The 26714-nt window shown below is 36.2% G+C and overlaps 1 protein-coding gene across 1 annotated transcript in view; it reads right to left on the reverse strand.

Annotated features, from left to right (window-relative positions):
- NCKAP5 (NCK associated protein 5) overlaps positions 1-26714 on the reverse strand; it is a 1079978-nt gene that overhangs the window by 176187 nt on the left and 877077 nt on the right. The window contains 1 exon segment of the mRNA XM_060178101.1: positions 26465-26584. Within this exon segment, the coding sequence (XP_060034084.1) occupies positions 26465-26584 (120 nt within the window).

Genomic DNA, 26714 nt, shown 5'->3' on the forward strand with positions numbered 1-26714 from the left:
TTGGTGTATTGCACCAAAGTAAAAGACTCTGAGGTGGGTGTGTGTATGTGTGTGTGTGGGGGGGAGAATACAGGTCCCAAAAGGATGACAGAGGACCTAGTGGGGGTTGTATTGTTATATGGAAAATTGGGAAATGTTATGCATGTACAAACTATTGTATTTACTGTTGAATGTAAAACATTAATTCTCAAATAAAAAATTTAAATATATATATATATATATATATAATAAATACAATGAAACCATTATCTCTACACTTTTGGATTTAATACTTAATTTGAAAATAAGTTGTAAGTTAGACCTATATCTAAATGCACAGAAATATACAGATGTTGGGAGTCAGTTGGTAGCTCAGTGGATTAAGTGCACGTGGTACAAGGACCAGCAGAAGGATCCCACTTCGAGCCCCTGGCTCTCCACCTGCAAGTGAGTCACTTCACAGGGGGTGAAGCAGGTCTGCAGGTGTTTATCTTTCTCTCCCCCTCTCTGTCTTCCCTTCCTCTCTCCATTTCTTTCTGTCCTATCCAACAACAACAACATCAGTAACAACAACAACAGTAACTACAACAATAAAACAACAAGGGCAACAAAAGGGAATAAATAAATTAATATTTTTTAAAACTTCTTTAAAAAAAAGAAATATACAGATGTCTATTTTTTTTTGCCTCCAGGGTTATCACTGGGGCTCAGTGACTGCACAAGGAATCCACTGCTCCTGGAGGCTATTTTTTTCCTTTTGTTGCCATTGTTGTTTATTGTTGTTATTATTATTGTTGTCATTACAGCTGGACAGGACAGAGAGAAATGGAGAGAGGAGGGGAAGACAGAGAGGGGGAGAGCAATATAGACACCTGCAGACCTGCTTCATTGCTCCTGAAGTGACACCCCCCCCTGCAGGTGGGGAGCCAAGGGCTCAAACCGGAACCTTAAGCTGGTCTTTGTGCTTTGCACCATGTGCAAACACATTGTGCTACTACCCAGCCCCCATGACCAAATTTTTCATATGAAAGTTTAACTAGAAGTATTTTTTGTTTCTTTAATATTTTTCCACTGTTAAACCAGTACCATGCTACCTCACAGCTTTTTACTTCTTTTGAAATTTGGTAGGGAAGTTTAATTAATTAATTAATTAATTTATTTATTTATTATTTCCACCAGGGTCATTTCTGGGTTAACAATAAATCAATAGTGGCATTACAAGTCCATCACTCCCCGTGTTCATTTTTTTTTCTTTTTTCTACTTTATTTGAAAGAACAACAACAACAAAAAAAAAACTAAGAGGGGAAGAGTGATAAGAGAGGGACAGAGAAAGATAGACACCTGCAGAATGTGTCACTACTCTGAACTGTCACCTATGAAGGTGGAGAGCTGGGAGGCTTGAACATGATGATGGTGTTGTGCTTAACCAGTTGTGTCACTTCTTGGCCCCATTATTTCTTTTTACAGCATTTTTAAAAATCTTTTGTTACTTTTTATTTAATAGAGACAGCCAGATATCAAGAGAGGAGTGGGAGACAGTGAAAAAGAGAAACAAAGAGACCCCTGCAGAACTGCTTTCCCCCTGCAGGTGAGGACAGGGGGCTTGAATCCTGGTCTTTGCACATGGTAATGTGCATTCAACCAGATGTGACACCACCCACCACCCACCCCATACCACATTACTAAAAAAAAAAACTAATTTATTTTTGTGAGAGAAAGTCCAGAACATTGACCCCACTGGCATATAGCAGCATCAGAGAGCAAAGCTGATTCTCAGGCAACTCTTGTGTTTTAAGGCGGTCAGCCCACTGAGTCGTCCTATCCATTCTATCAATATTATATGTCTATCAATATTATATGTCTCTTACTATGTAATACAATCTTATAGTTTGCCTCCCATATGATTTACAGAGGTTTCAAATGATTTAGTTGCAAGATAAATAGGTTTTCTGTTACTTTTAAAAGCATTTTTATCCATTTTCACCCACTTATTAAACATTAAAGAAATTTCTTCATTATTTCTAGTTTTCTAAAAAGATCCTTAGACTTCAAACATAATGACAGTTATTTGTCTCTCTAATACACATAATTGCTTCTTATTGAACTGATGAGTGAATATTAACTAACAGTCAAAGATCTAAACATACTCAAATTTTTTATGATAGAAAAATACATGTTTTGATGATAAAAAAAAACAAAGGAGCCCTAAGGATTAATCCCCTACCCCAATTATGTGGACTGACTCATAAACTAGCAACCCTGGATCTAAGAAATTGCCCAGCCTAATAAACAGCTCTGCTTCCATGGAAACCTCTGGCCCCAGAGATAAAACAAAAATACACATGTGGCTTGATGTGGCCATCCTCTCCCTCTAACTGATAATCCTCTTTGCTTCTGTAAGCAAGCTCCTGTTAACCCCTCCCCCACCACCAAACAAACAAACAGACCTCCAATGATTTATGGCCAAGCTACTTTTGCTTCTGTTCCAGCCCAGAGAATCTCCTGCCCTCAGAAGCAAATATAATAGCCTTTGTGTAGCCTTGTTCAAGGACTCCAGTGAGAGCACTAGCTCCCTGGGACAGCTAGCATAATAAAGGTGTGTCCTCCTAGTCTTTGAGTGGTGCTTGGCTCTTGAGGGCCTGTAATTCCTGCAACATTAACATTTCAGCCCTGAAATAAAAAGGAGCTGGCAGTAGGATTTTAACAACTTATCTCAAGTATCTACTACTTTTTACGTTTTTTTTTTCCTCCAAAGTTATCACTGGTGCTCAGTGTCTACACTAAGAATCCACTGCTCCTGGAGGCCATTTTTTCCCCATTTTTGTTGCCCTTGTTGTTGTTATTATTGCTACTGCTGTTGTTGATATTGGATAGGACAGAGAGAAATTGAGAAAGGAGGGAAAGGCAGAAAGGGGAAGAAAAAGATAGACACCAGCAGACCTGCTTCACTGCTTGTGAAAGGACTGCTCTGTAGGTGGGGAGCCAGGGGCTGGAACCAGGATTCTTAAGCCATTTGGGCCATGTGCACTTAACCGACTGTGCTACCACCCAGCCCCCCTTCTTTTTATTTTTAATTAGGCAATGAAGTATGCACTACGGGGCTGGGTGGTGGCGCACAGAGTTGAGTGCACACACTACAACTGAAGGATGACAGGATAGAAAAATACAAAGCACAGCAATAAAAAAAATGGTTAAATTTAAAGGAAATAAAACTTCTACCTCAGTGAATCAGGACAGGAGCCCAGAAAAAAATTCCAAGTAAGCCAGAAGCAACTATAAATAAGAAAATATCCAAACAATAGTTGAGCTATTAATCACAGAAATTAGAACAACTATTGAGGAAAAGGCTAACAGAAATAGGGAAAGAACATATGAAACCCTCAAAGAAAATACTAGCTACCTTGAGGTAGAAAACTGAAAGATGAAACAGCTGAGCTAAAAGGACAACTAGCAGAACAAGCTGGAAGCTGAGGGAAGGTAAAGCAGATTAACGGAAGCAGAAAACAGAATTAGCCAGACAGAGGATGACTTAACAGAAAACTAAGAAGGAGGTAAAAAAGCTGACAAAGATATTGAGAGACACAAAAACAATAACAGAGACATATGGGAAGGAACATTCATATAATTGGCCTACCAGAGGAAGAAAGAGAGGTAGGCGAAGTAAACATCCCAGAGGAAATAATAGAAGAAAACTTTCCAGACTTAAACAACAGAAAGGACCCAGAGAGTCCCAAACAGAGGCCCAGAGAGTCCCACACAGAATCAATCCAGACTTGATGACACCAAGACACATCTTAGTTACAATGAAAAGAAGCAAAGATAAAGAAATGATCCTAAAGGCTGCAAGAGAAAAACAAAAATTCACATACAGGGGAAAGCACATAAGGCTATCTGCAGACTTCTCCATTCAAATTCTAAAAGCCAGAAGAGAATTGCAAGATATCTAGCAAGCTATCAATTAAAAGGGATTTCAATCAAAGATAGTATATCCTGCTAGACTTTCATTCAGACTAGATGGAGAAACCATCACCCAAAGAGACCTCTTACAGAATGGGAGAAGATCTTCACATGCCATGCATCAGACAAGAGACTAATAAATAAGTCGGAAGAAGAGGATATTAGAAATCACTCCCATTCACTGTTGCAGCAAAATCAATAAGATATCTAGGAATAAACCTGACCAAATAAGTGAAAGATGTTATTTACAGTTAACAATATTCATACATTTTTTTTCCATACTTGGGAGCTACTCTCTTCCCTGACCCAGCTTTCTAGTCCTTTTTCCAACTATGACACCATCTCCCCAGACAATAACTTGGGTCTACCTGTATATTAGCTGTCATATGAAGGCAAAAAATAGTAAAATCATGGGCCCTTTGGAATATTCCTAAAATAGACCTACTAGCTTTTTCTAAAATGGAGAACTCAAATCTTGAGCTGCAATATTCTTGCCTTTACATTCATAATTAGTCAACAATTTGTTCTGCTTTATATCTTAACTCTTTTTTCAGCCACCAGGTTTCAGATGCTACCATGATGCCAACTTGACTTCCCTGGGCAGATGACCCCACCAATGTATCCTGGAGCCTCACCTCCCCAGAGTTCTGCCCCACTAGGGAAAGATAGAGACAGGCTGGGAGTATGAATTAACCTGCCAATGCCATGTTCAGCAGGGAAACAATTACAGAAGCCAGACCTTCCACCTTCTATACCCATAATGATCCTGATTCTACACTTCCAGAGCGATAAAGAATAGGAAAGCTATCAAGGGAGGGTATGGGATATGAAATTCTGGTGGTGGGAATTGTGTGGAATTGTACCCCTCTTATCCTATGGTCTTGCCAATATTTCCATTTTATAAATAATAAAAATAATTTAAATATTTATATATCCATCAATGAGAGGTGAAGAAAGAGAGAATCAGAGTATCACTCTGGCACATGGTATACCAGGGATTGAACTTGGGACACTATGCCACAATGTACAATGCTTTATCCATTCCACCACTTACTAGGTTTCCATTTCAGCATTATTTATAAATGTCAATATATAGAAATACATATATGCATTACAAAACAACTGTCACATCCATCATAAGATTATCAATTAGCCAATAATGGCACACTTACAAACATCTTTCATAGTTGTACTTTTAAACATTACTATACTTGTAATAAAGAATACATTTCATTCATTACATGAAATGACATTATTCTTCATGTGATTCCACTATTTCCCTTCTCCATTTTTCTAGTTCATAATGTATTCATATTTTATATTTTATATTTATTTTAGAGTTTAATACCATATATATGTCTATATATATTTACATATATTTTCTGTTTGTTGTTTTCTATGCTTTATTGATGTCTTTGTCAACAAGACTAAATTTGGAGCTAGAAAATTTAATAATTATTTATTTTATAACATTTTGGGTTTATATCTTATTTTAGGAAGTGTCCACTTTACTAAGTTTTAAAAATGTCTTCAGAATCTCCTTCAGTACTTATATAGGTTTTGTATATCCAGATTTCAATCCATGTAAAATTTATGTCTTAAAAAAATCCATGTTAAGATGGAGATCTAATTATTATTTTCTTGCAAAGGATTGCCAAATCTCCTCAGTCATTTACACATACTTCATTATCCCCCATTGTCATTTTCATCAAAAAATAAATTCCCACTTGAAAATAGACCTGTGTTGAGTTTCCATTCCATCAAGCTATTTAACTCTTTTGGGTTACACTTACACTATTCTAATTACTATAGATCTTTTTGTGTATTATGTAATATAATACTTCTGTACCATTCTTTATTTTCAAAGCTGTTTTGACTATTTGAAAATATTTTAACACCACAGATATATTTTATAATAAGCTTGAGACATCTTGTAAAACTCGGTTGGATTTTGATTGAAATTCATTTAATTTTATATTGGTTCTGGGAGAATTAACATTTTTATAACATTGACTTTTCTCATCTCGAGGATACATAATATATTTGCACTTATTAAATCTTTCTTCTTTCTCATTAATTTTTTCTATCACATTCATTTACAGCTTTCATATATCTTATTAAGTTTACTGCTGCTTAGTTCATATTTTATTTATATTATAAGTAGAATATTTTCCTACTTTCAATTTCCAATTGACTGTTACTGAGGTAGAAGAAACTTATTGGCTTTTGTGTGTTTTTCTAATGTTAGTCTACCCTGGTGGGCTTATTACCTTTCAAAATTTCAAAATGTTCTCCAAATTTTGCTTCTTTTGATGGAAATATTTCCCAGTAACAAGCCCTTTCTAATTTGATTCAATAGATTTAACTTTTCCAGAACTGGACTCAAGCATAGGTATACAAACTATAGTTATTATTTCATGTTGACATAGTATACAATTAATACCACACAAAACCCTTCCCCAGCCTCTTTTCCTGCTTCTCTTCCTTATTATAAACAGAAAGACTCTTGATTCTTGTAAGTCTATCATTTTAGTTATTGAGACCTAAATAATTTAAGTGACTTATTCAATATCACAATATAGTTCTCAGAAAGGGACACAACTAGATTAAATTCTAGAAAAGCTATTACAATTTTCTTACATAGCATATTTCTCAATAGAGGTTTTAGTGTTCCTCTTTTACGAATTGTACATATTTCTTCCCATATCATTATTCACTTAATTGTGCAATTTATGTACAAATACCCATAGGATTTGTGCATTGCTTTATAAATCTGTATGGAATGATATCATTTCTATATCATGTAAATATTTCTGAATTTTTATGAGATACTTAAAAAAATAGGAAATGGGTGATATTTATATTATATAGTATATAAACACATCCAAAATGAATGGAGGCAATTAGCAAAATGCTGTAGAAGGTAAGCCAATGAAAAGTCACTAACTCCCAAAAGTACATTAAGATATATGAAGAAGTATAAACCATGAGATAAAGTAATAGAGAAGGGAGAGGCACAGTGGTGACTCACCAGCAAAGTGCACACAATAACAAGCACGAAAACCTGGCTTCCAATTCTCTACCCTCCACATGGAGCACCAGGGAGGGGAGGCTTGCACACTATCCAGTGAAACATTTTGGTCTATTAACTATGTCACATGTGCATTTACTGTCATTTTCCATAAGTAATTTTGAGAAAGTACTCATGACATATCTCAGTCAACACACACATGAAATATGATAGGGCTAGAGATGGCTCACCCAGTAGAGTGCACACACACTTAATTTACTAAGCTACCTATGTTTGGGCCCAAGTTCCCAGGCCATCATATAGGAGCACTTGCCCAGGGGAAGCTTCAGGGGTGATGGAGAGGAACTCAAGTGTCTCTCTTCTCTCTACATCTATCACTCCCTCTCTGCCTTTATTCCTCTCTATAATAAATAAATAAAATTTCCCTGGGAGCAGAGGAATCAGAGCTCAGAGCCCTAGAGACCAACTCAGTGACAGAAAAAAAGAAAAGCAGAAAGCACCATGGAAGAACTTCTCATCCAAGCAGCTATATGGATGAATATCAGATTCATTTTAAGAAAAACAAACCAAACATGAAAGAATATATAATTCCATATGTATTGAATTCTTGATAAGACAAAACTAATTCATAGTGACATAAAGTAGATCAGAGGCTGCCTAGGGCTGGGAATTAAGGGAATTCACTTGAAAAAAAAAACACAAGGGAGTCGGGCTGTAGCGCAGCGGGTTAAGCGCAGGTGGCGCAAAGCACAAGGACCGGTATAAGGATCCTGGTTCGAACCCCGGCTCCCCACCTGCAGGGGAGTCGCTTCACAGGTGGTGAAGCAGGTCTGCAGGTGTCTATCTTTCTCTCCTCCTCTCTGTCTTCCCCTCCTCTCTCCATTTCTCTCTGTCCTATCCAACAACGACGACAACAACAATAATAACTGCAACAATAAAACAACAAGGGCAACAAAAGGGAATAAATAAATAAAATAAAATATTTTTTTAAAAAAAGAAGACTTTCAAAAAAAAAAACACAAGGCAATTTTTTGGGATCGTTGTAGATGATGCAAGCACTGTACAGACACAGGTTATACCACTGGCAAAATGGGTTTATTGTTTCCTCTTAATTAAGGTTAGGACTAAGCTATATCAGATAACTGCTTCTGAAGAGTCACAAATTAATAATACTACGTTATGTGGAAATTCGGTATTTCAACAATTTAGTCAGAAAAAAGCAACAATAACCTATCTACTAAAATAAACAGTACATAAGTTTAGTGAACAATCAATTGTAGTAATCTATCCAACTGCACAAAGGGCACACATGGATTATTTCAAATGCTCTGCTTTGATACAAGAGTAATATAGTGAATTACATTTTCTAAAGGACATAACAATGTAATGAGAAGATAATTTTTGTATCAGAGACATGAACCTGCAGATCATCTTTCATTTCAGTTTTTCTTGTTTTTATGGCAGATTCTGATAGAACTGTATGGTTAATGTCAATTTGTACTTACATTATTATGAGATCTTTACATTAATCCAAGAATTGTTATGCTTGCCTTGAACAGTGTCAAATCTAATAGTGAAAATGAGCAAGGCTTATTGGAAAACATCTGTATGCATCTCATACCAAAACGTGCACAACACGTTTTATTTTGAACTTCTGATTTCCACATTAAAATTGCATTGAAACATACCTACTATGCAATCTCATTTCTATGACATGATCCTTTATCTATTATCCTATTCAATGTTTAGTTATTTGGGAGGGGATAAAATTCATAAAAGGAAAGCTGACTCTAATCCTCTCTCTTTCTTAAGGGGATATGCGCTTTAAATTTTCAGTTTTTTTTTTTTTTTTTCAAATTGCCACGAGGGTTATTGCTTGGACTTGGTACCAGCAAGATGAAGCCACAACTCCTGGTAGCCATTTGCTTTTCTTTTTCAGTCTGTTTCTTTATGTTTTTGATACAGAGAGAGATGAGAGGAGTGGAGAAGGAGAGATATAGAGACACCTGAAGCACTATTTAACTAGTTATGAAACTTGCCCTTGCAGATGGTGAACAAGGGTTTGACCCAGGTCCTTGCACACAGTAACATGTATGCAATACCTAGTGTTCACTGCCCAATCTCCTGTATTTTGGATTTACAAAGGTGAGAACAGTCTGTGCATATGGTCCTAGAATCAACCCCACAGTCCTCACCTGCAGGATGGATGCTTCATGAGTTATGAAGCAGTGCTGCAGATGTCTATCTTTCTTTCTCCCTAATTATTCTTTCCTTCTCAATTTCTCTCTGTTCTGTCAAAATAAACAATAAGTACTTTTAAAGATAATGAATTATAAAAGTGGGCATTCAGGGATCTAGAAAAACATGATTAAGGTTTTCAAAACAGGGATGTACTCTAGTTATAATCTTGCAAATTTCTATTAAATCATTCATATCAAATTGAGAAAAACAGGTCTAAAAGGAAATAGGTTATAAACAGATAGTATCCAATCCAAGATGAATGAATAAAATGTAAGAGGTCAGTTATAATATAGAGGACACTACTGTGGATTAAATCTTAGTTTAGGCTTCATTTCTTTAATAAAGAGGTTGACAGGCTTCACAGAGCCCCTTATTATCATGCGGTTATACTCATTTTTTTGTATGTTGGGATAAGGGCTTACACCTCGCTCAGAATCTTAAAGGTTTCTATTTTCTAGTCTTATTCCCTTCCCCACAAAATCAAGCACCAGATTAGGTTGATAGTTTAATTCCTTACTTAAGTCTTTTATATTTCATACAAAAATTCTGAATGAATGGAAATCTGAGTCATTGAGATTAAAGTTTATAAAGATCTATTTAGAACTAAATATCCCCAGAGAATTTACAGAAATACAAATTCCTAGGAAGATCTAACTTCAAAAAGTTAATAGTGAAAGAAAACTAATTTAATGTAGTATGTCTTGGGTCTCATAATATTCATAATATTCTATAAACCTACAATATCATTCTCTCAGTTTTTCAACAATGTTCTTGTTGAGACAATGGATCACTTTTTTTTTGTTATTGCAAGATTGTAGGACTGCAATGTTATAGTTTGATACCACACCCACCACCAGGGTTCTGTATTCTCACACACTACCACCTCCCAAAGATAATCACTATACTTCTCACAAGTCTTAAAACAGTTCGTTTGCTTCTGATTTTTTTCAAGTTCATGTGTTCAGTTCCCTAGATTTAATATACTGGTGAAATCATTGCAACATTTGTTCAGTTCCTACTATGTGACAGTCAATATGCTGGGAATCAGAGGCATGTTTATATAGCTTATCTGTGCAGGTGGGAAGTAAGGGTCTAGAATATCAGTAATCTAGCCCAGGGCACCCAACCAAACAGATGGAGTGCAGAATTTAAGAAGACTTGAATTTTAGTATTTTCTATGCTGCCCTAGACAGTGATTCTTTTTCCTCTCCTATCTCTCTGTTTTCTCAACCATGCCTTAGTGGAACTGAGTGCTTTTAGTCAGCTCACACTATCTAAACTATACTTAAAGATAAACATTAGGCTGAACATTTATTATAAAAAACTCTCCCTCTTTCTTAATTCAGCTAAATTTAAAATTTATTAACCCGTGGTACAATGAGAAGGCACACTACTAGAGGTCTCAGAATTCTAGGTTCTAAAGACTCCATGATTCTTTTCCAGGCACATATTAATTTGAGTGTCAGATAGCAGCAGGGTAGAATACACAGTTTTAAAATTTGAGATACAATATTCTGACTGATACTTCTAGGGAAAATGATTTGATCATGTTACTGGGTTAGTAGATTCATGTCTTTGTCAGTTCTGATTCTTGGGTATCTATCTCTTTCTCTTTGTATCCTTCTCATTCTATCTCCCTATCTAAATGAAAAAGTCAACCCATAGGTGTTGAAGCTGTGTGAGGCCCTGGTTCTGCACAAAGAAAAAAGAAAAAACAGGGTGGAAGTAGCAATCTGTAGAAATGTGACTTAGAAAGGAAGAGATGGCAGACACATAGAAAAATGGGCAAATATATACAAATATAGCAACAGCTCATCTAATAACACAGATGTCCTGCTGTGCATGAGTGCCTTGTTCTGTACCCTAGCACAATATGGTGTTTTTGGGTAGTGGAATAGTGCTATGGTACCTGTTGTCTCTGTGTCTTTCTCCCTCTCTTCTTTTTTAAATAAAGCTTATTATTTTATTTATTTTTAAACTATATTTATTTATTTATTTATTTATCAGATAAAGACAGCCAGAAATCAAGAAGGAAAGTTGACAGAGAGGGAGGGAGACAGAGAGGCACCTGCAGCCCATCTTTACCACTCATGATGCTTTCCCCTTGTAGATGGGGACCGGGGGCTTGAACCTGGGATATTGAGCACTGTAATGTGTACACTCAGTCTAATGTGCCACCACCTTGTCCTTCTTTTTTTTTTTTTACCAATTAAAAATAGAAAACTGATTTGGGAGGCAGCTTAGTGGTGTTGTATATGTGGGAGGCCCTGGGTTTATTCCCTGATGCATGTTAAAAATGCAATAATACTTGAGGTTTGTAGGAAAGATTCAGTGGAATGGTTTCTGTTTACTTAGTAAGGTCTAAAGCAATATTAAAGTCAAAAGATCTGAATAAGTAGTCCTCTAAAGAAGGCATTCATAAAGACCATAGATATATGAAAAGACATTCAATGAGATACCAACTTACATTTGTGAGAATGGTTCACATTCAACAAAACAAAAGATGGCAAGACTAACACACTAGGGAAAGTTAGAAACAGGCTGCGGGTATGGCCAATGCCCATGTCCAACAGAGAACCAATTACAGAAGCTAGACCTCCAACTTTCTGTACCCTCCATGAAGATCTGTGGCCTTTATTCCCAGGGGAATAAAGAATAGGGAAGTATCCAATGGAGAGGATGAGATGCAGAATTCTGGTGGTGAGAATTGTACCTCTCTTATCCTTCAATCTTGTAGATCATTATTAAATCACTAATAAAATTAATTAAAAGAAGATTTTCGTGCCTGAGACTGCACCACCAAAACCTAGAGTTGAGCAGTGAGTATTCTGGTTAAATAATAAATAAAGCTTTTTTTATTACAAAGCTGGCAAGGATGTGCTGGAAAAGGAATTCTGATACACTATTGGTGGGAATGCAAACTGGGAATGCAGCCTCTATGGAAAACAGTTTGGAGAGTGTTTAAACAAATAAAATTGGAAATATCTTATGATCCAACAATACCACTCCCAGGCATATAGCCAAGAGACATGAAGACACGAATTCAAAAGAAAGTGCATAATTACCCTCTTTACAAATAGCCGACATCTGGAAGAAACCTAAATGCCCATGGCAGATGAATAGACAAAGAAGTTATGGGACGAATATTTGGTATAATATAGATCCCATTCTACAATAAAAATTTGGGATTTGTAACATTTGGAATAAGATGGATGGAACTGGAGGTGATTTTGTTAAATGAAATTACGTAAAAAAGTGAAAGACAATTGTAGTACAGTTTTCTCATTTGTGGTACACATATGACTAAACAAACAAAAACAATGGGAACCAAGTTGTATCTTGGACTTTGTGAGAATTATGCTGGTTGGGAAGGAGACATATAACTTTAATGAAGGATATCATGACTTACACTATGTGTGAGTGTAAAGATATACCCCTGAATTCTTAATAATAATAACAATAATAAATAAAGTAAAATGAGTGTTTGGGGTTCCTGTTTATTAACATGTCCTTACTGCCTTTCAGCCACCAAGTTGCAGATGCTGCTATGATTCTATCCTGACTTCTCTGCGCAGACAACTTTATCAGTGTGTCCATGAACCTCACTTCTCCAGAATCCTACCCCACTAGGGATAGACAGAAACAGGCTGGGGGTATGGATTGACTTGTCAACACCTATGTATAGATTTAATTAAAGAAGCTAGACCTTCCACTTTCTGAACCCCAAAAGTAATTTTGGTGCATTCTCCCAAAGGATGAGAAATATTAGAGGAAGGTGTCCAGAGGGCTCTGAACTCCAATCCCATCAAGACCCAGAGAGAGAATAGGAAAAAAGAAAGGACATTCGGAAGTAGCAATAGGTATAGAAGTGACTTAGAAAGGAACAGATGGCAGAAAAATAGAAAAATGGGCAAATGCATACAAATATAGATAGTTATAAAAGTAATAGTCTGTCTATATCTATGACCTTTGGAGAACTACTGCAGTTTCCAATGGAGGGGATGGGGACACAGAACTCTGGTGGGAACCATGTGGAATTATACCCCTATTACCTCATAATTTTGTAAATAAGTATTAAATCACTAGTAAAAATTAGAATTAGGATATATATATATATATATACATATTACATATATAAATCAGGTATATATTTGGAAAACTGTAGTTTTGATCAGACTGGCATCCATCCTACCCAGTTTTATAATTACACCTCAACACAGCATGGCAGAACTACAAGAACTTTATCTACAAAGAACCTTCCATGCATGCACTCCTGTCCATGTTGCTTTCCAGCTGCATTAGTATGCTCTCTTCTGGCTCCTGAACCCTGCTTGTTAGGTATAACAGTGTAAAGATTTATTAACTATAGTCACAACTGGAGATGTGCTCATGGCCAACAAGGTGACTTGTCTGATTCAGGACCCCAATGAAGCTGGGTAAACCTGGTTACAGGAAGGTGAATGATCTGACTTTCCTGCTTTCACATAAAAATCAGGCAATTTTTAGTTCTTGATTCTGAGATATGAGATTATAAATGAATTATAGAAACTAACCCTGGTCACAGATGTCAGCTGCTTTAACTGCAGACAAGTTTGCTGCCAGTTAATTGTGCAACTACATAAAGATGCTTTACCACCTTACCTGTCAGAAAAAAATATAGCTGGCAAAAAAGTTCACCTGTGGGAGTTGGGCAGTAGCGCAGTGGGTTAAGCACACATGGCACAAAGCACAAGGACCAGCATAAGGATCCTGGTTTGAGCCCCAGGCTCCCCATCTGCAGGGGAGTTGCTTCACGAGCGGTGAAGCAGGTCTGCAGGTGTCTATCTTTCTCTCCCCCTTTCTGTCTTCCCCTCCTTTCTCCATTTCCCTCTGTCCTATCCAACAACAATGACATCAATAGCAACAACAATAAAAATAAATAAATAAATAAATAAATTTTTTAAAAGTTCACCTGTACAATGCACAGGCTTTGCCAAACACAGGACCCAAGTGCAAGCCTGGTGCAGTGTCGTCTTTCTCTCTGTCTCTGTCTCTCTCTTCTCTATGTGAAAACAGTTGGTCTGGAGCAGTGAAGGAAAAAAAGGTTTTTATTAGAGTTTTGAAAATCTGATTTGCACTTGTATGAAAGTGTATGTGTAAGTGGTAGTAGGTGGGAAAGGACAGGATCTTTAAACAGTGAAGGTAGCTACAACTGTTCTAGGGCAGTCAGACCCACAAGTACATAAATGCATTGAGAAACGAGATTTTTATCTTGGGAATATTTACTTCCACTGTAGTAATTTGTTTGGAAATTAGTGTGAGCCAAATCCTAGCACATTTTTAAGCAACAAGGGATCAAGCACAACTGGAGGTCAATTTCTTTTTTCCTCAGGTTTTGCCCATTTATAGTGAGCGAGATTTCAAACTTTCCTGCAGTTCTCTTATCATGGAGGTAAAGCCTGTTCTGAGCATGCTATATTCTCTGCTGAGTGACTCTAGCTGTTTCCATTTACCCTCCCTTTTCTGATCCATACAGCCAGGACACCAGGGAGATTCTCCTTCACTTAAACCTGATATGCTAAAGAGTTGTTCTAGAGTATCCTAGATAGTGGCAGGTTGCAAGTCATTGTCTGGTTCCAGAGATTGGCTCTCAAATACATAAGTGCAGGTTTCAGACATATGCACTCCCATGTAAGAGAAGAAAGAACAAAGTCAATCTGTTTTTCCTTCCTGGTAACACTGATCTTTCATGTACAGTTCAGGTTACTTTTTTTCTCTAGGAATAAAATTTCCCTGGTGTGACTTCCATTGCAGCAATGGATGCTCCATAATTTCAAGTGCCAAGAAGTTAATGCTGTTATCTGCAGAGTCAAATCCCTAAGTAAGCATTACCATTTATTTCTTAGTACTTTCTGTCCCTTGCATTTCCAAATACTTACACATATCTGAGATCCATAAGGATGAAATGCTTTTAAGAATAAATTTTACCAGGGGAGCTGTTAAGTTTATCTTCAACAACATCTGCTGCATGATGTCCTCCAAGACAGTAATATCAGGTATTATTATATGTGTGAAATTAAAAAATACATACAGCTTAAATGTTGCATGCTACAAAGGTACAATTTTCTGAATTTACATATCAATCCCTTAGTCTGTTATATTGTTGTTTTATGTTCAGGCATTAAAAAAATAAATTATCTTTATTTATTGGATAATGACAGCCATAAGTCAAGAGGGGAGTAGATGATAGAGAGGGAGAGAGACAGAGACACACCTGCAGACCTGCTACCCCACTCATAGAACTTTCCCTCTGTAGGTGGTAACTCTACATTGTGCATTGTAACATGTGTACTCAACCAGGTGCACCACCACTCAGGCCTTATGCTCAAGACTTGAACCTCTATTTAATATTAAAATTCTTAAAATTTATACACACAAAGTTCTTCATATTTTCATCAAATTTCTTTAGCCAGCTTAGCCACATTCTTCTTTAGATAAGTATCTAGGAAGAATTATTTTTGAAGGTTAAAGCGACATAATCAAAGACCATATGGTTTTTCAAGGGTTTTCATTTTGATATAGAGTTCAGTGAGCTAATCTAAGATAGTTGGAAGTGACTGGGAAGGCCAACCAGGAACAAATCAGATTAAGAAGACTTCCTAACTATGATTAAAGCTATGAGCTGGACTTTAAGTACCAACTTTAGTATTTAAATCTCTTGTCTTATTTTTGAACCACAAATTGATTTTTTGGAAACATGCTACCCTTCCATAATCCTATTCATCCTTCAAAGCCCAGTTAAATAGTCACTACCTCCTAAAAGGCTACCTTGGCAACCCACTTAGTCACTCCTTGGAAAAACACTTCCAGTAAATATCTCTGCCTTACTAATCCACTAAGCAATTACTCATATTATCTATCATCTTATTAAGTCATAACCTCTGTGCCATCAATATTAGCTCAATGCATTTTTGTTGACATAAGGAATAAATTAATATATCCTGGCTTTTCTATGACTAGGAATGATTGTGAATCCTTTTGTCCAGGTGTTCTGAGCATTTGTTCTATGTTGTAGTTAGGAGTACCAAAGAAAGGAAAGCAGGCTGCAGGATAAACCTGGCCCATGGATGTTTCAAGGGACTTCCTCAGTGTTATAAAGTAGCTAGCTGAATCAAGCACCAACATTGAAATATTGAGAGATTTCACACAAAACTCTGCATTTCTGGTTCCTAAAATTTAAACTTATGGCATGCCTTAATCTTCACGTCTATCTGTTCCAGTTGGCTAATGCTAGCAGCAGGGTCCACAACTTTCTGTGATCATTATTTGTCTGCTGGTTGGCTCGGTAAAGCATTTCAGTTTGCAGTGTTGATCTGAGGGCACAAAAAGTTCATTGTTTCAGGTGCAACTATGACATATGTGCAGCCAGCCATGTATTCCTGAATGTGATTCATCCATGTGTTGGATAAACTTGATTTTAGAAGGATACAAAGAACAAGTCCTGTATCTTTTTTTTAAAATTTTATTTATTTATTCCTTTTGTTCCCCTTGTTGTTTTGTTGTTGTTGTTATTATTGATGTCATTGTTGTTGGATAGGACAGAGAGAAATGGAGAGAGGAGGGGAAGACAGAGAGAGCGGGAGAGAAAGACAGACACCTGCAGACCTGCTTCACCGCCTGTGAAGTGACTCCACTGCAGGTGGGGAGCCGGAGGGCTCGAACCAGGATCCTTACACCGGTCCTTGCGCTTTGTGCCACGTATGCTTAACCCGCTGTGTTACTGCCCGAATCCCAGTGCATTTCTTCTTATGTCTCTGTTGTCAAGTCTTTCCATTCATTCCAGAGGCTAATTTAGTTAAGTCACTCAACACTGATTTAGGTTCACTTTTGATATTTATTAGGAAGATCAAAGGTCAGTAAGGTAAGGACCTTTTCCCTGTAGGGGGAAAAAGCCAAAGAAAGCAAGTAAAGGGGCTGGGGGGTGGCACATGTGGTTGTTACAATGTGCAAGGACCTGGGTTTGAGCCCCCAGTCCCCACCTGTAGAGGAAAAGCTTCACAAGTGGTGAAGTAGGGTTGCAGGTGTCTCTCTGTCTCTCTCCCCCCAATCTTCTCCATTTCTGAATGTTTCTATCAAATAAATAAAGATAATAAAATTTTTAAAAAGAAAAAACCTTAAAAAAAAGAAAGAAAGCAAGTAATGAGTGACAATCACACTCAACTTACTTATGACAGATCACATGTACCATGGGTAATGATGCTGACAAGAAGCATAGCATAACAAAGCATTTAGGGACATTGGAAGTTGCTCTGCAATAGAGCATTGAGCTTGCCTGTGTGAGTTACTGAGTTCATTCCTCAACACTACATATGCCCAGGAAGTGCTCTGGTCAATTTCTTTCCCAGAAAATAAATAAATAAGTAAGCAAACAATGATAAAAATATCAATGATAAACATGAGTACTGAAATTAAAAGAAAAGAAGTCTCCACTCAGTTGAGGTGGAAGTAAAGAGAAGACCCATGTAACAAAAAGAACTGTAGCATATTGGGCCAGGTAGACAGTAGACAGCTCACTTGGATAATCTGCAGCTTTGAGTTAAGTGCCACCCTGATTGAGCCTGGTCCACACTGACTTGGAGCTGTTCTCTCTCTCTCTCTCTTTCTCTCTCTCTCTCCTCTCCTTTGCCTTCTCTATCTCTACCTAAATAAACGAAGTAGCATATTAATATAGACTGGAACCTAGTAAGCAAGCAGGGTGTATGTAGGATATAGAGTATGATTTTTATTTCAGAAGTACTTCCAAAGAATATAGACTTAGAAAGAGAAACGGGGAATAAAGATACTGTCTCTTGTTTTCATATATTTGTACAGTTTGTTTCTTCTGACAGTTATGGTCTCTCTTGTGTATATAATAAATTTGTTTTTGCTTATGTAGACTTACAATGAGGCATTATTTCATCCTGAGGCTTAAAAAAAAAAAACTGAGAGTACTGGGAAATGACACACACACTAGAGCAAGAAGACTTACACTGATACCCCTGGTCATCATATGGGAGTAACACAGAGTGGAGGCTTCAAGAAGGCTGGAGCAGTGCTATGGTGTCTCTCCTCCTCCTCCTCTCTCTGTTTCCTCTCTCTTTCTTTCTACCTCCCTATCTAAAAACAAACAAACAAACAAACAAAAACAAAACCCAGAAAAGTCCACTGGGAGCAGTAGAATTATGCAGACAAAAAAAACAAAAACAGTGAAATGTTAGGGGCAAAAGAAAAAAAACTAATGTGGTTCAAACTTTCATCTTTCTCCGAATTACCAGTGATCCCCAAGAAGATGCATCTCTTCAGTTCTGACTAATTTTGTATTATTATTTCTTAATAGCAAATTCTAGATTTATGTATCTAAAGAGTGTATGTATCTAAATTTTTCTTCTTTCTTATAAATAAAAGATAGAAATAAAATCTAAAATGAGTAATTAGGTACAGTAAGTTTATACAAAAATACATCTATGTTGATAGAAAAGGCATATTCTTCTCAATAAGAATACTGCAGTATTATGGGGATTACAAATGTCCCCCTAAATGATAATTAAGATGGTCATACAGAGTGTAATTGACAGACCTCCAGTGGCGCAATTGGTTAGCGAGCGATACTTATACAGACTGTAATTGACTCCAATCTCCATCACAAAAGGATCAAATGACAGCTATCCATAGACAAGACACAGCTGTGAATATACTAGAACACTGGGGCAAGGGTGACACACTCATCTGCACCACAGCAAGTGGGAAGGGTGGTTTCATAGGAATAGCTACACTCTGACTACATCGCTTCTCCCAGACGCTGTCAAACTGTTGTACCAACAGGGTCATGCTCAGTCTCCCCAAACTTGCTCACCTTTTGGAAGGTTCACTCACATCCTGTCCAAAAGGACCACAAGAGGAATCTGAAGTTTGAGCACTGAAAATCAGATTGCAACTGAAAAGCAGGGCAAGATACATGGCAGCCCCACTCAAATCTAGATAAGACATAGAAACTCCTCACAGTGTCACCTGAGTAGAGATACCAGCCAAGGGATCTTCCCACATGCAGAGAGGCAAACCAGTGACCCCTGTTGGCCAGGGTATGCTGCAGGAATTGTTTTTCCTTTTTGCCTTATTTAGGGCCCCAAAGTAATGAGGCACTTATGCCTTGAAGCCTGTTTCTACACTCCACACAGACAACAAAATGTATTAAATTTGTGGTATTTATCTAAAGTAGTTCTAGTAGGAGCTTTATAGCAACACTAAAGTCAAGAATAAAGGAAGATCTCAAATAACCTATCATTACAACTAAAGTAACTAGAAAATGGTGAACAAATGAAGCCTAAAATAAATAGATAAAAGGGAATTGTAAGGAATAGAGCAGAAATAAATGAAAACAGAGGAAAGGAAAAATATTGATAAATTAAAAGTAGATTTCTGGAAAAAAGATAAACATATAACTATGCTACTAAAAATAAGATAAATTTCATAACATTATGAATCAAAGGAGAGACATTAAAGCCAATTTTTGGCAGACAGGTCATACTAAAGGAGAGAAATGGTGGAAACCTTTCCTGAGATAATCCTCATAGCAGAACCTGTGAATCAGCTATCAGAGGCAAATTCTCTATGGCACAATTGTGCAGCTATCAGAGACAAAACCTCCACGAGCCACTTACTGTGGCAACGTGTGCTGCTGAAACAACTTTCTGAGGCAATGCGCTAAGTGCTGAAAATCATAAGATCTCTGAGGGTACATGCAGAAGAGGTCATCACTACTGCTTCTGACCTTCTGCCAAACTAGATTAGAGAATGTCTCAGTCCAAAAGACAAATAATTATATGATTGGGTGAAAGATCCAAGTTCGTGGGGAAATTTGCCAAAATTGCTACATGTATATCCCAATAAATGTGTTCAACATTCCATCCCAGATCATGCCTTGAATGGTTCCAAGGTTCCTTGCCTCTGATTGTATTTATTTCCCTCCCTTCCTTCAAACCTCTCACTGGAGCTGGACTCCCGCAGCCAACAGCACATAACTATAAAGGATCATAAGACTAATTTAAAGAATTATATGCCAACAAATATGAAAATATAGAAGAAAATAAAAATTCCTAGCAACACAACCTACTGATTGAGTCATAAAGAAACAGAAGACATCAACAACTGATAATGACTAAGGGTACTGAATCAGTAAGTAAGAAATATCTACAATGAGAAAAAAATAGTCATATGGTCTCACTAGTCAATTTTGCTGAACATATGAATAAGAACTAATGACAATTCCCCTCAAGTATTTCTAAAACACTGAAGAGGAAAGAATACTCCCACACTCATTTCACAAAATCAGCATCAGTCTGATACAGAAGCCATATTAAAAAAAAAACTTAAAACCACAAGCTGATACCCTTCATTAATATAGATGCAAAAATTATCAGTCTAATATTTTCCTCAGAATATTAAGAGTACTGTCTGTGATGATCACATGTAATTTATTCCTGGGATACAAGGGTGGTTCAATATTTGCAAATCTAAATCAATAAAACACTTAAAAGTAAATCCAAAGCAGTTAAAGATCTGTACACTGAGAAATACATTACATTATTGAAAGAAACTGAAGAAGAAATAAGTAAATGAAAATACATCTCGTGCTCATGGATTGAAAGTACTGATATTGTTTAAATGTCTATATTACCCATTGTCACATATAGATTAAGTACAATCACTAGCAATAACAAAATATTTTTGACAGAAATAGAAAATCAACCCTCAATTCATTTGGAACCACAAAAACTTCACATAGCCAAACAAATCTTGATAAATGAAAACAAAGCTGGTGTCATTAAACTTCCTACAAGGGACTGCATATATATGTGTGTGTGTGTGTGTGTGTGTGTGTGTGTGTGTGTGTGTGTGTGTGTGTGTGTATAATTCAGTCATAAAAAGTTGTTGTCAATTTCAATAACATGAATACACATTGAAGGGCATTAGCTAAGTGAAAAAAGTCAGGGCAAAATCTACATGCTGTCACTTATTTGTTGTCTTGAATAATGCTAATAAAGCTGAATCTACAGAAGCAGAACAGATTGCTGGTTGTCAGAGGTGGGACAACAGAGTGATTAAAATCTACAAAGAATACATTTTAAAAATTCTCTTTATGGGGGTCAGGCGGTTAAGCGCATATGGCGCTAAGCGCAAGGATCCAGATTTGAGTCCCCGGCTCCCCACCTGAAGGGGGGACGCTTCACAAGCAGTGAAGCAGGTCTATAGGTGTCTATATTTCTCTCCCCCTCTCTGTATTCCCCTCCTCACCCCATTTCTCCTTGTCCAACAACAAGGACGTCAATAACAACAATAATAATAACCACAACAACTACAAAACAACAAGGGCAACAAAAGGGAAAAAATAGCCTCCAGGAATAGCGGATTCATGGTGCTGGCACTGAGCCCCAGCAATAAGCCTGGAGACAAAAAAAATATTGTCTTCACAAGAAAAGTAAATTTAGCTATGTGAGGTATTGTATGATAAACTATTACTATAATAATTATAAAACACACATTTATATCAAATAATTATGCTGTGTACATTATATACATTAAACACACCCATCTCTCACATATGATATATAATTCCCCAAAATATATATAATTAATTGTTAAGATATTAAAAATTACACACTAGATATGTACTATGAATAATGCTATCTATGGGATAGTAAAAAACAACAGTGTAGTGTTTATCCACAAGAAGACTACTAATTAGGTGAAATAAAATGTTAACATGAACTCAAAGTTATTATAGGATATACTATACACACTTAACCACCACTATGACAGACTAGGATTTCATGTCCAGCTAAGGACTGTATAGTAAATAGGCCATCAACACTACAGGAACTCAGGGTGGGGAGCTTTGGGGAGGACTCCCATGCTCCCTGGCATCACCTTGAGAAATGACGCCATTGGGATGGATCTGAGAAAACAGTATTCATTTCTTATGACCAGGCAGTGTTGAGTGTGTAGAGTAGTACTTTTGTAAATTGAACTTATAAATACATTCTCTTTTCATCTAAAACAACAACATAAATACAAAATACTAACAAAAAATCCAGCATTCTAAGAAGTGGCAGTAAATTTTTACACCTTAGTTCTGTGTTGTTAGTTCTCAACTATTTGTGTGAATAATCTATACTATAACATTCTTTTTCTATCTTGGCATATGAATATGGATACTAGAGCCCTTTGAAATATCAGATAAAAAGAAAAAGTAACAGCTATGTTAGGTGAAAAGTACAGAATAATGTTCTATCAAGATAATGGTAACAAAGGTGTCCAAAACAAGACAAAAGAACACATAGGAATGGGGGTTCTTGGATGCTGTAGATCAAAAGCTTTTCAAAAATGTGTAAATATGACAAACTTTTTGTGATCATACTGATCTGACTTAATCAAAGGTGGAACAGTTAATCAAAATATCAGGATACAGAATTAGAAGTGTTCTCATACCCATTCTTCTTACATAAAGAGGAAGCATAGAAGTGAGGTGAGAAATAGAAACTTGAATCAAAACATGGATTTAAATGCTCACTTGTCAATTATTAGTTGGGAGATTTAACTTCTTTGTGCCCAATTTTTCCCATTTGTAAAATAAATGCAAGGATAGGTCCTACCTCATAGAACTATAGCAATAATTAAATTGCCAAAGAATATACAGAGTATAAAATACAATCAGCCATGAAGCACTTATGTACATGTTAAAATCTAGTAGAATCCAGGATTCTTACTTACCAAGGCACATTGTTACTAGAATCATCCATTTTTTTTTAAGTTAAACACATGTTTTATGCACTGTGAATCCTAGTTTTTATTTTTAACAGTAAAATAAGAATTTAAAATCGCTTCAGAAGTAATTTCCATCAGAATGCCTCTACAATTAACACAGTTCCCTATATTCTATGTTTTTTAGTTACAGCCATACATTTCATTTGGCCACAAACAATTTATTTATTTTATTTTTTGTCTCCAGTTTTTATCACTGGGGCCTAGTGCCTGCACTATGAATCCACTACTCCTGTGGCCATTTTTTCCTCGTTTTTTTTTTATTTGACAGGAAAGAGAGGAATTGAAAGATAAGGGAGAGACAGATATATATATAGAGAGAGAGAGAGAGAGAAAGATAGACACATGCAGACCTGCTTTACTGCTTGTAAAGTGATCCCCCTGCAGTTGGTGAGACAGGGGCTTAAACTGTGATCTTTCCACGAGTGCTTGCACTACGTACTATGTGCGCTTAACCCAGTGTGCCATTGTCAGGCCCTGAGCTCATTCTTATGCAATTTGACTTTATATGTAGGATTGAAGCACTCACTTTTTCCTATGTAAATAATTATTTTTGCACCATGTCCTATTAATTCATATCATAGTCTGAAATTTATAGTTACTATGACAAGTCTACTTGACTAAACATACTAAGTTATAAACAATTTATACATAGTATTTCACTCAACTTGTAAGAGGAATATAGCAGTAGAAAACTCTCTACTTGTGACTGAAGTTCACAATAATGAGAATGTTCTTTAACATGATTTACAAGAGAAAGTGGTGATTACTAATTCATTTGATCAGCAAGTTAAAACAAAGGGAGACAGATAAGATTTAGTCCCATGGGGAAGGGGGTAGTGCAGCAGATTAAGCGCATGTGGCCGGAAGTACAAGGGTTGGTGTAAGGATCCCAGTTCAAGCCCCCAGTTCCCCACCTGAAGGGGGGGGTGGTCGCTTCATGAGCAGTGAAACATGTCTGCAGGTGTCTGTCATTCTCTCCCCCTCTGTCTTCCCCTCCTCTCTCCATTTCTCTCTGTCCTATCCAACCACCACCACCACGACAACAACAATAATAATAACCACAACAGCAATAATTTAAAAAAAAGGGGCAACAAAATGGAAAAAAATAGCCTCCAGAAGCAGTGGATTCGTGATGCAGGCACCAAACCCCAGCAATAACCTTTGAGGCAAAATAAATAAATAAATAATAAAAATAATTTAGTTCCATTAGAAACAGTATTTTGGAGTTTCTCAATTATTTAAAATTCAGTTTAAATAACTTATTTTGATATAAAGGACAGCTTTAAATAAACAATTACTGAATTAAAACTGAATCAACAGAGAAGTTCACTGCCATTTTTACAAATTTGTTTTGTGCTAGGTTTTATCAGTACTTTTTTTCTTTTCTCTGATGGACCCAGTTGATTCCCTTTGAGGGAATGTTTTCAGAACCTGTCAATAATTCTTAGAAAAATTCTTTTTGTTTTTATTATATAAGATTGCTAAATTTGCATCTGTATATTCTTTCATTCCTTATTTCTATGGGTCAAAGTTTGACTATTATAAATTCTCTTTTTTTCTAGTATTTATCATTTACTACACTAACAGCTAAAAAAAAAACTCTACTTTTTAGATGACTGCTTCAGATTGTGGTGAATCAATAGTTCATATTCAGCAGATCAGAGCTAATGTTGTCTTTTAAGATATGCAGAAAACTAACTAAAAGTCTATGAAATTAAATCTCCAGTTACAGACAGAGACTATATTGTCTAAAACTGGGGTTAGGAGACAGGTGATTTTTTACTTCATACACTAATCAAACATTCACACAGACTGGGATGGCATGGACACAGTTTCAACACATCTAAATAAGACCGTAAGGTTTGGAAAAAGAGATAGCAGTATTGATTTAAGTGGGTACAGATTTAAGGAATTTGTGACTACCAATGGAAAACCTTAAGTAACTGTGCAAAATGTGTTTACTGTAGGAACAAACCATCATGATTCATAAACAGGAGCTGCAGGTCCTTAAACATTGTCCTGACACATCTCATGTTAAATAAAGCAAGATGGAACAAATTATGAACATGCAACAACTGTTAGAAGTAATTACAATATTGGAGCTTGATTACCAGAGAGCAAAAGAAGTACAGCTTTTTATAGATACAAGATTCTCTCTGACAACCATTTATTGTGTTTGAGCCTAGGAGACAATAGAAATCAGCTGGGGTTTTTTGCCACACTATTTTTGAATCATAAATTACAAATTATGCTCTAACAGAGCAGAAAGGAAATTAATTTAAGAAATGAGATGTATTTTACAATTCATAGAGCTATTTTACTTTAATTTGTGGGGAAATTAAATTTTAATGTTAAGTTTTATCAAACATCTTTCTTTCTCTGAAATGAACTATACCTTTTTTGTCTCCTTGAAGAGGTAGGGAAAGATGCTAATGCCAATATTCAGAAGAAAAATGAACAACACTGTCACAAAAATGTGGAAAACTACTGTTCTACAGAATGTTTTACAGTGATGGAAATGTCATTTGTGCCTCTGTGACACTGAAATATGCCTACTTTAATATAGGAACTTAATTTAATAAATTAATTTCTCTTTCAATTTACATAGTAGTATGTGGCTGTTAGCCACTATGCTTGAGACAGTAGTCCAGGTAATTTATCTTTTTTTTTTTTTCAGTAATTTAGACCAGATGACTGGGGCTTAACCTTTGAAAACTGTACTCTGCTTCTGTAAAATCTCATATACCCTCCTGAGCACAGCAGGACTATGGACAAGTTTCATCAGTGTTTGTGTGAGCAAATATGTACACTGTTTGGATTATAAATGTGGGAAACAGCAAAATAAAACCATCCAGTCAGAGTTCTTCTGGTGCTTTTTCAGGGACAACTTTAACAAAATTGAAATGGTTTGACAGTTCCATTTCATAAATTTTCAGTGATAACATTATACAAAAAGTACCTGTAACAATACACTGAAACAGAATATAGGGATTATTGTATGATGAAGAGGAACATGATATAGAAAGATAAATGTAAAAAATAAAAGACTGATGTCTTAGATTACAGAAAGTTTGATAGAAATACATTTTCCTTAGCATCTCATAAATTTTTTTGTTGCTTATCAGTGGATGCAAGTTCAATACTTCCTGACTTCACCCCATGGTTTCACTTAGTTAACTAGAGAGCACATTCTGATCGCTGCCCTTAAATATTTATTATTTGTTGACACATTTCTTTATCTAAACATAGGTTTTAAAAGTCAGAAATTTAAGAGATGCCCGATTTTAATGACATCCCTTGAGAGGTGAGAGAAACTGAATTCTTAAGCATTATCTGTCACATATGGAGACAGATAATGTGTGAACTTAAATAACTTCTTGTCAATGGCAGAAGTTGTCTTCTGCATAAGCACATACCTGGAGGAACAGTTCGGAAGTTGGTCTAACTCGCTGTTGGAACAGGATGCTTAATGTTCGATTCTGTTGCTCCAAATCAAACACTCTTGTTTTCAATTTTACACATTCCTCTCTTAGATCCTACAAGCAACACATTGAAAAAAAATAAATTATTACTGAAAGGCACCTTCAAATATTATAATCACATTTTATCTGTTATCAAACACATTAGTTAAAAAATACTTTTAATTTTTTTAAATCTCTATAAGTA

Source organism: Erinaceus europaeus, chromosome 18, assembly GCF_950295315.1.
Source record: "Erinaceus europaeus chromosome 18, mEriEur2.1, whole genome shotgun sequence".
NCBI lineage: Eukaryota > Metazoa > Chordata > Mammalia > Eulipotyphla > Erinaceidae > Erinaceus > Erinaceus europaeus.